This window comes from Anguilla rostrata, chromosome 19 (genome assembly GCF_018555375.3).
Source record: "Anguilla rostrata isolate EN2019 chromosome 19, ASM1855537v3, whole genome shotgun sequence".
NCBI classification, from domain to species: domain Eukaryota; kingdom Metazoa; phylum Chordata; class Actinopteri; order Anguilliformes; family Anguillidae; genus Anguilla; species Anguilla rostrata.
The window spans coordinates 1,198,882-1,209,645 of record NC_057951.1 but is presented as its reverse complement, the minus strand read 5'-3'; the positions used below and the strand labels follow the sequence as shown (position 1 = coordinate 1,209,645).

The window sequence follows — 10,764 nt, the reverse complement described above, 5'->3', positions numbered from 1 at the left end:
CTTGGAATAATTTAGTTGTTAAGTTGAATTAAGTTTCTCAGTGCAATACATTTTTTAATGCTAACTATACAAACTGAGTGCTGAGTGTCCATTCTACCTGCCCCGGGAGTTTTCCGCAGTGATCACTAGGGCCGTTTACATTCCACCACAAGCGGACACGACGAGGCTTTGTCGGTGTTACATGATGTGCTAAGCGGACTGCAGACCAAGCATCCAGACGCTGCCCTCATCGTGGCAGGGGACTTCAACAAGGCAAATCTTTAAAAAGTTATGCCAAACTTTTGCCAACACATCAACACTTCCTATGACTTATTTTAGGACTTATATTAGAACTTACTTTTTTTTACTTATTTGTATTGCTCGTTTTATCTAAATAGCTGCTCTTTATATTCTCTCTTTAATTTGTATTCATATCTTATATTATTTAATATTATTAGTATTATTATTTATTTATTTATTTATTTATTTATTCTGTATATAATTATTATTGAAGCGTTATGTTGCACAGTCTACAAGGAGTTTGTCGCACCAGCATTTCACTGCATGTATGTATATGCATATGACAAATAAAGCCTTTGAACTTGGAACTTTAAAACATTCTGTTGGGAGTGATCCACTGCCATCGTTTATGGATCCTAAAAAGGAATCCGGTCTATCTGTGAGCCAAAGAGGGCCAGAGCACTCTACAACTTTAATAAACCTGATTAGATATTCAATCTGATCGTCTGAAAGTCATATTAACTTCAAATATTGAAATAGAAAAAGAATATATCATACCTGTTTTGAGGAAGACAGTGTCTCTGAACCCTTCTCTTCTGAACGACTTAAATCCAGTGAGCAGTGAATCCTGTGAATAAATCATGAGACACAACTTAGTTAAACTCTTTTACTGGAGCTCTAACTCACAGCACATGGAGACAGAGCTACCAGTTAAACTCATCCTCATACTGCAGCTCTAACTCACAGCACATGGAGACAGAGCATCCAGTTAAACTCATCGTCTTACTGCAGCTCTAACTCACAGGAAATCTTGACGGAGCTTCCAGTTAAACTCATCCTCTAACTGCAGCTATAACTCACAGCACAAGGAGACAGAGCTTCCAGTTAAACTCATCTTCTTCCTGCAGCTCTAACTCAGAGCACATAGAGACAGAGCTTCCAGTTAAACTCATCCTCTAACTGCAGCTCTAACTCACAGGAAATCTTGACGGAGCATCCATTTAAACTCATCCTTTTACTGCAGCTATAACTCACAGCACATGGAGACAGAGCTTCCAGTTAATCTCATCCTCTTGCTGCAGGTCTAACTCACAGCACAAGGAGACAGAGCTTCCAGTTAAACTCATCCTCTTACTGCAGCTCTAACTCACAGCACATGGAGACAGAGCTTCCAGTTAAACTCATCCTCTTACTGCAGCTCTAACTCACAGCACATGGAGACAGAGCTTCCAGTTAAACTCATCCACTTGCTGCAGGTCTAATGCAATATGAACGTGTTTCTTTACCTTTGATCACCTGTGAACTCTCCACTGAAGTAGTTTGGACGATTCATTGAACGGTCACTCTTCATAGACAGACAGCTGGGTACAGGTGACCCAGCACGATCTACCTGGACCCTGTGAACAAAACATAGAGAAAGAGCTTCCAGTTAAACTCATCCTCTTACTGCAGCTCTAACTCACAGCACATGGAGACAGAGCTTCCAGTTAAACTCATCCTCTTACTGCAGCTCTAACTCACAGCACATGGAGACAGAGCTTCCAGTTAAACTCATCCTCTTACTGCAGCTCTAACTCACAGCACAAGGAGACAGATCTTCCAGTGAAACTCATCCTCTTATTGCAGCTCTAACTCACAGTACATGGAGGCAGGGCTTCCAGTTAAACTCATCCTCTTACTGCAGCTCGAAAACATAGCACATGGAGACAGAGCTTCCAGTTAAACTCATCCTCTTACTGCAGCTCTAACTCACAGCACATGGAGACAGAGCTTCCAGTTAAACTCATCCTCTTACTGCAGCTCTAACTCACAGCACATGGAGACAGAGCTTCCAGTTAAACTCATCCTCTTACTGCAGCTCTAACTCACAGCACATGGAGACAGAGCTTCCAGTTAAACTCATCCTCTTACTGCAGCTCTAACTCACAGTAGGCTACATGGAGACAGAGCTTCCAGTTAAACTTGTCCTCTTGCTGCAGATCTAACTCACTGCACATATAGACAGAGCTTCCAGTTAAACTTGTCCTCTTGCTGCAGATCTAACTCACTGCACATATAGACAGAGCTTCCAGTTAAACTCATCGTCTGACTGCAGCTCTAACTCACAGCACATGGAGACAGAGCTTCCAGTTAAACTCATCCTCTTGCTGCAGCTCTAACTCACAGCACATGGAGACAGAGCTTCCAGTTAAACTCATCCTCTTACTGCAGCTCTAACTCACAGCACATGGAGACAGAGCTTCCAGTTAAACTCATCGTCTGACTGCAGCTCTAACTCACAGCACATGGAGACAGAGCTTCCAGTTAAACTCATCCACTTGCTGCAGGTCTAATGCAATATGAACGTGTTTCTTTACCTTTGATCACCTGTGAACTCTCCACTGAAGTAGTTTGGACGATTCATTGAACGGTCACTCTTCATAGACAGACAGCTGGGTGCAGGTGATCCAGCCCTATCCACCTGGACCCTGTGAACAAAACATGGAGACAGAGCTTCCAGTGAAACTCATCCTCTTACTGCAGCTCTAACTCACAGCACATGGAGACAGAGCTTCCAGTTAAACTCATCCTCTTACTGCAGCTCTAACTCACAGCACATGGAGACAGAGCTTCCAGTTAAACTCATCCTCTTACTGCAGCTCTAACTCACAGCACATGGAGACAGAGCTTCCAGTTAAACTCATCCTCTTACTGCAGCTCTAACTCACAGCATAAGGAGACAGAGCTTCCAGTTAAACTCATCCTCTTAGTGCAGCTCTAACTCACAGCATAAGGAGACAGCTTCCAGTTAAACTCATCCTCTTACTGCAGCTCTAACACACAGCACATGGAGACAGAGCTTCCAGTTAAACTTGTCCTCTTGCTGCAGGTCTAACTCACAGCACATGGAGACAGAGCTTCCAGTTAAACTCATCCTCTTACTGCAGCTCTAACTCACAGCACATGGAGACAGAGCTTCCATTTAAACTCATCCTCTTACTGCAGCTGTAACAGTGCATTCACACAGTGAGTAACTCGGTTGATGAGTTGCTGGAAGTCCATTCATTCTCTAAGTAGCTGAGCGAGGCCCAGAAACACGAGCAACTGGGCAACTGAGCAACCAAAGTTGCCCTAAAAATGTTGCTCACAGTATAACTTTTTGCTGGCATCGCCCGTCAACAGCCAGTCAGAGTATCAGGTTTCCTATTTCTCCAACCGATATGATACCATTTCGCAAAGTATTATCCCGCTCAGTGAGAAAAAATGGACGAACAACTTATCATTATGGTACAATTACACCCGGTGTTATACAACGTTTTAAAAAAAAGAGTACAGGGATAAGCGTCTGAAAATGACACTTGGACGGCAGTTTCAGCTTGCTTGATAGCAAGCTAGTCTGTGAGATAAAGAGATCGCTAGCTAGGCAGCTAACTAGTGAGAGAGATATGGAGAGATCGCTAGCCAGCTAGTGAGAGGGATAGAGAGGTCACTAGCTAGGTGGCTAACTAGGGAGAGAGATATAGAGAGAGACATGGCTAATGAGATGACAATAACAAATATTTATCAGTGTCTGACATAACTATAGAAACAAAAGGAGATGATATGTGGCTATATGGGAAATATGCGTCTTTTGTTACTCATTAAGAGGATGAGTTAAACTCATCCTCTTACTGCAGCTCTAACTCACAGTGGGCTACATGGAGACAGAGCTTCCAGTTAAACTCATCCTCTTACTGCAGCTCTAACTCATAGTAGGCTACATGGAGACAGAGCTTCCAGTTAATCTCATCGTCTTACTGCAGCTCTAACTCACAGCACATGGAGACAGAGCTTCCAGTTAAACTCATCCTCTTACTGCAGCTCTAACTCACAGCACATTAACTCTCTGATTCATGCATTTTTACCTCTTTCTCACAAGGCCGTGGGTTCCATCGTCAGTCTCGGTCTCCTCTAAGGAACTCATTTTAGAAACAGCACCCCCTGTCTCAGGACACCTGAACACACCAGATCAGATTCACAAGTGGGTTCTGACCCAAATTGGCAGACCTGTAAATACACACAAGAACATGATAACGCACAGACATATTAATACACTGTGAGGGCCACATAATGTAAACGTTTAACACAAAAAGGTCATTTAATTAAGTTTTGTGCATTTAAATATGTACGCACCATATTATGTTATTCGCGCATTTTATCCCACTGATATACTCAATGTATGTATCGATAATGAGTCCTTTGCGAAGTATCGCAAATTTGTATGCCGGCCCTTTAAGAGTTGCGCTCAAGCAGCAAACAGGTGGTGACGGGCCAGGTGGGTTTTTTTTAAATAGATTTGGGGCAAGAGGTAGCAACGGAGAATGGAGTAAAGGGGAGTCAGCAGAAAATAATCAAGAATCCTGAGATTTGTTGGCGTTTTTGTTTGGATTGTATTTTTTTCAATCCACAATTATTCAACACAGCTCCAAGACACGAAAACGAGTAACCTGCTGAACCTACGTTTTAAAAGAATTCTCTTCTACTGCATCAGGAGGGTGAGCTGATGCTTTTTGGGGTTTTTTTTTTTTTTTGCTTCTTTGAATGCAATGCATTGCTTAATTATTTGTTTTTGGAGAGGAAAGAAGATTCTTGCATTATGCATTATAATGCATTATACTCATGCATTAATTTTGGTTTCGGGACTTATTATTTTTGGCACGTTTTCTGGATTTGTTTCCCTGGAAACCGGACAACTGCCTCTGTTGTAATATATAAATTCCGTTCGAATAGATTCCCGCGAATATAGCGTGTTCATTCTGTTTAAATTGGTCTGAATTTGTTATAACACACACACACACACACACATACATCAAACCTCATAGAACAGACAGCGACAAATCTGGAATTTAACTGAGCCATAAACTTGTACAGTAATACAATTCCTTCCAAAATATTCTGCACCCATGATAACAATTACTAAGACCGTTCAATATAAGGATTACCAGTGCTGAGGTATATTTTCATTGTCCAACATATGGAATATATTTAATGATATAATGGAAACTACTAAAATGACACATTTCTCACATTTCTTTACAAAAATTGTGCGTCACAATTATTAGCACCCCTGTGTTTGGTACTGTGTGCACCCTCCCCTCGCAGGGATAATGGCACTGAGTCTTTTTACATAACGTCTTATAAGACCAGAGAACACATTGGGAGGGATCTTAGACTCTTCCTCCACCCACAATCTTTACCAGATCCTGATGTCTTTGTTGATCTGTGCTTATGGGCCGTGCTGTTCAATTGATTTACAGGTTTTCAGGGAGTTTCAGCAGTCTTTAGACTGTTGTAGCCATTGCACAATGATGCTTCTGCAATATTAACCTTTTTATTTGTGGATTTTAACGTGGATTTGGGGTCATTGTCTTGCTGAAAGATCCACTAGTTTCAGTCTGCTGGCAGAGGTAGTCAGGTTTAGGGCTAAATTGTCCTGGTACTTGGGTAGAGTTCACGATGCTGCTTTCCTTAACAAGGGCCCCAGGACCAGTGTGAGCAAAGTAGCCCCATAACATTAAAGATCCACCACCGTATTTTTATTTTCAGTATATGCATCCTTAAATCTATCCTACATCATATTCCTGGACATGGTTGTGAGGGGGGTTGGAGCCTCTCCCAGCATGCATTGGGCAGGAGGCAGGAAAAAACCCTGAACAGGTCACCAGGCCATCACAGGGCATGCACACCATGCACTTACACATTCATACATTCAAGCAATTTAGTGCCTCCAATTGGCTTAACCTGCATGTCTTTGGACTGTGGGAGGAAACCCATGCAGACATGGGATGAGAATATGCAAACTCCACACACACCACCATGCACCAGCAGTTTTAAACTTCTTCATCATTGCCCTCACAGTAGTAACTAGCATCTTCAGTTTATTTTTTGATCCATTGCCTGATTTTCAAAGGTCAGCAACTATTTTAATTTTGTTCGTCAGTTCTTTGTCTTTCTCTGTGGCAAAGATGAAAAATGGGTTTCACAAGCAGGTTCTCAGTTTAATCCTCCATGGGAGGCCACAAGAGTTTCTTAATATTGGTGTAGTTTTAGTTTGATTTTATAGGAATCTTTAAGGGTGCAAATTATTTATATATTTAGGAAATAACCCTACCTGAATCCAACCGTCACACTAGAGGGTGCCAGTTCCCCCAATCTTAGTTTGTTTTCTGTGCCTGTTTAATGCTAATTAAGGTGCTGTGTCGCAAACATTTAATAGCCTGACCAGATTCACATTGCAGGTATCTGTAACTGATTTAAGACTAGTCAGAGCCAATTTAAGATCTAACTGCATTTTTACTCAAAAAACTTTTAAGATCTCAAATTACATTTTGCTAGTAAGATTGAAGTTACTTTTACCATTCAGTTGTATGGGACCTCCAATCAAGATATCTACAATTCAGTTCTGACTATCCAAAATGTGAATTCCAGATACTGTATCGCCATTTCAATTATGACTAGTCATAGCTCTAATTTGAGTTCTCCACATTAGTTCGGACTTAGTCATAATTTCAGTTAAAGATATTTAATTCCTCGCGATTTAAGATTTGTCAGGTAACGGGGGACCAGGACCCAAACGCAGAGTGGGAAAAACCAGGAACTCCAAAAAGGCAAATCCAATCAGACTTTACTCTCATACAGGTAACAGAAAACAGGGAACAAAAACAAAGCCACTTTCAAAAACAGCAGAATGTTCAAAAAAATAAATAAATACAAGGAAACAGAAGTCAAACAGGGCAGAACTCACAGACAGAACCGCAGGCAGAAACAGACAGGCAGATACTCTCAGGCAGAAACAAAAGGAACCAGCACCCAAGTCAGGAAAACAGAGAACTTAAATAGCCACAAAGATAACAAGACACAGGTGAACTCAAAGCACAATCAAACCAGAGCAGGGAGGGATAACGAGACACAAAGAAAAACAATGACAGAATAATTGAAAACAATAATACAATTAACACAGGGGTAACTAAAGAGGGAGCAAACTGAAATACGAACTGAAGTACCGCCATCTGGCGGCCCAGAAAAGGAAAAAACAGAAACAGAAAAAGGCAGAATCCTGACAATATCTAAATCAGTGGTGTCAAACTCGTGCCATGGAGGGCCGTGTGTATGCAGGTTTTCATTCCAACCAATTAATGCTGCCTTAATTGAGTCCAATTACTCATTCAGCCATATGCGTTTAACTGCATTGAAGCACAGAATATAAGAAAATTTTTATTTAGACAATGCGGGTCACCATAGACGTCGGGTCACCGTTGTGCACAAACCTGCATCCCTAATTCAGCAAATAATTTAACTAATTATATAATCAAGATCTGAGGCTGGAATGAAAACCTGCATACACACGGCCCTCCATGGCACGAGTTTGACACCACTTATCTAAATGATCTTATTGCATAACTGAATCTAAGATATTACTAGCCAAAATATGGCAAGCCATTTTAGATAATTCGAACAGCTCTTATCATGGCTGCCACTTAGATACTTCCGGGTTATTTCACTCAGTTAGGAACTTTCCTAAGCAAAAAAGACTATTTGACGCAGCCCATGTTCATGAAAACAAACGATCAACATGACTGAGTTGTGTGGTGGTCCTTCAGCTATAATATGCATAGGCTTATAATCAGATCATAATCAGCATATTAAGCATAATACAGAAATCTTACTTTTCAAGAAAAAGGGATATGAGACGTTTTTAGCCAGATGACGTTTTTAAAACATGTTTGAAACTTAAGAATGATGATATGTACAGTAGTAGATTTGTATGCCTAACGTTATGCCTATCTTGCATACAATTAACAATTATTTTCATACAATCATACTAATTGGGATTCATGTCGATAAATATGAGTGGACAGGAGGGTGAGCGTGAGCAACCATTCTCAATGTGACAACCATTTCGTTTCACTTTTGTGACTGGTAGCCTATATTCCTTTTTTTATTTCAATTCCAACCTTGGTAATGAAGTAATATTTTTCACCGAGTTGTCTACGTTCATATAGCCTGAATGAAACAACACGGTAAGAACGCACGGGCTGAAGTATCTAAGGTGCGCTTTCAGTAGTCCATCTTCGGAACATTGTAGTTTTACCACGGTAGACCTACGTCAATAACATCCGCCGTCGCATAATTACGTACCCTAGTGTAAGTGTAGTCGGATTCTCTTAGCACCGCGGTTGTCTTATCCTAAGTTTTTTTTTTAATTCTCCTTCACATCTTTCCTTAACCTCATGACGTTTTCCATCGAGGTCAAGGAAAAGTGGTTAGGAAAAGACATAGGACGTAATTTTTTTGACTATGCGGATGCAGCCATAGTCTTTTTTGCTTAGGAAGATTCCTAACTGGCCGCACACAGTTTTTTCTATAGGCCTCAGAAGTCGTGTCGTCATTCCCTTCGGGTTCGTTAGCATTTTTGAGACTTCCGGTTAAAAAAATAGACGCTCCTTCGGGACAAATGAATGGTGATTTCCGAATTCCTTTAAAAAGATTATGACATTTGGAATTTTTTTGTATATGAAAAAATAATGCTTTTTACCCTTTTTTTATGATCTAAAAAAATTCTGTGTTATTTTAAAAAGCCAATTTATAACGGCTAAGTGGTTAGCCACCCGAGATGACCCGTCGCACAATTACAACATTACACACAGAGCTGTTTCGATACACGCGCGATACACCGTTTTCTTCCCCTTGTTTCCCGTTGGTGTAATAAATTATACATTTTTCTATTTTTTGCAGTTGTATATATCGTTGTAAACATCTTAATATAACTAGGCTACTTGCGCTTCACTAGCATTGCCAGGTAACCGCAAGAGCTGTGACGTAAATAACATGCGCAGCGACATTGGAATTCAGCGGATCTAGTGCCATTTAAGAGAGAAATGTGTCCGGATAAAAACGTCCAAGTTTTAAACGCCAGTTTAAATCACAGACTGACAGGGACGGTTTTTTCCTTAGAGAAATTTCCCTTTGAACAGGAATTCCATATACGGGCAAGATTTTTGCTCTGCGTTACGTCAGACTTCTGAGGCCTATTCGGACGCAGCCTTATCGTCCGCTTACCTGTAGGTGAACGCTTTTTCGCAATTTTCGCGTAATAATAAGTGCCTGCGTTCTTCCTTGTCCGTTCACCCGATATATAAGCAGCTTGACATACAACACAACTTGTCACAAACACATACATACAGGAATTGTAAGGTCAGCTAACCTTATTTTTTTTTCTAGTGGGAAAACTAGAAGACCTTCGTCGGTTAGCCTAGTCAAAGAGAGATGGACACCTCCAGTCAAAGCCTGCGAGAGTAGACAGTAAACTGTAGCGAGATCGTCATCCAGTGCCGAATTGCCACATTTTATTCACTCGAACAGGGTAATGTTTATTAAAGTCGTCGTAAATATATTAATATATGTTTGGATGGACATGAAATTTCACACAAAGGTAGTTTAATTACCCTAAATACCGGACACCTAGGCTACTTCCAAACCCCACGTCTTTTCGAAATTTTCAATAAAAAGGACGGGACGAACGCCGCAAGGGAGCGTGTCCGTGTTCTGGAGGGTGTCCGACTATGAGTAAAATGATATCATATAGAGTAATCTCTGCCTAACATAATCACTCCACTGTATATTTTTCCTCAATATTGCAAACCACTTAATTTGTTTAGTAGGCTAATGGGAATTATTTCCTCTAAAACATGAAAAAAAAGTAACAACCCCTTAATTGTTTAATTAAAAACAAAATCAGGGTTTATAATGCAGTAAGTGTAAAAATATCAACAACAAGCGACAAATCCTGTGACGTCCGTCTCACTAGGCTACCTCCTCACGTGGTAGAAGTGGTCATGGAATATCAAAAAACTGAAGTAAACTTTCTTTTAAAGGTTATTTTTTAAAATTACTTTCTGGTCTAAACGGTATGTTTGGATTCTGTATGAGCTCTTAGCTTGTTGGGCTACGCATTTAACTCACTATTTTATTGCCAGTTATACGTTTTTCTGAATTACGCGGGTTAATGTGATTATACCTGCAGATTCCCATTCCTCCCCGCAGCCCTTTACCTTCAGCTTCTCTTACCTCAGTTCCACTCCACAACAGACTGTTTACTCCGTTTTTTTACATTTAATTTTACTCCTTCTTTCCTAGGGTTTCTTCCTCCTCCGTTTTTAAAATGGCCGTTAAGCTTCAGTTTCTGTTGGACCTTTGGACCTTTCCTTACTTACCTGTTTACTGGCTCAACTGAATGTTCGATGGGTGGAGTTTTATATATTTATACTTTTTATTAGCTGCATCAGTCATGGTATTTAATAAGTTATGCAGAATAAACAAATATTTCATCCATGTAGATCTTTTCCAAATTTTAGCACATACAGTGAGCACCATAATTCATTGGACAGTGACACATGTTTTGTTATTTTGGTTCTGTACTCTAGCACTTTCAGTTTGAAAGGATACAATGCCAATGAGGTTGAAGTGCAGACTGTCAGCTTTAATTTGAGGGTATTTTCATCCATATCGGATGAACTGTTTAGAAAT

General features: G+C 40.4%; 2 protein-coding genes across 2 annotated transcripts in view; both read right to left on the bottom strand.

Annotated features, from left to right (window-relative positions):
• The window catches only part of LOC135245733 (uncharacterized), a 32,918-nt gene extending 22,440 nt beyond the window's left edge, over positions 1-10,478 (bottom strand). Inside the window, exons 1-4 of the mRNA XM_064319035.1 lie at positions 9,298-10,478; positions 4,104-4,245; positions 2,577-2,687; positions 1,506-1,616 (exon numbers count right to left, since the gene is read on the bottom strand). Of these exons, the coding sequence (XP_064175105.1) occupies positions 1,506-1,616; positions 2,577-2,687; positions 4,104-4,162 (281 nt within the window). The 5' untranslated portion in view covers positions 4,163-4,245; positions 9,298-10,478. The remainder of the gene's footprint in view (positions 1-1,505; positions 1,617-2,576; positions 2,688-4,103; positions 4,246-9,297) is intronic.
• Positions 1-10,764, bottom strand: part of LOC135245712 (uncharacterized) — a 114,755-nt gene that overhangs the window by 69,578 nt on the left and 34,413 nt on the right. The window lies entirely within an intron of this gene.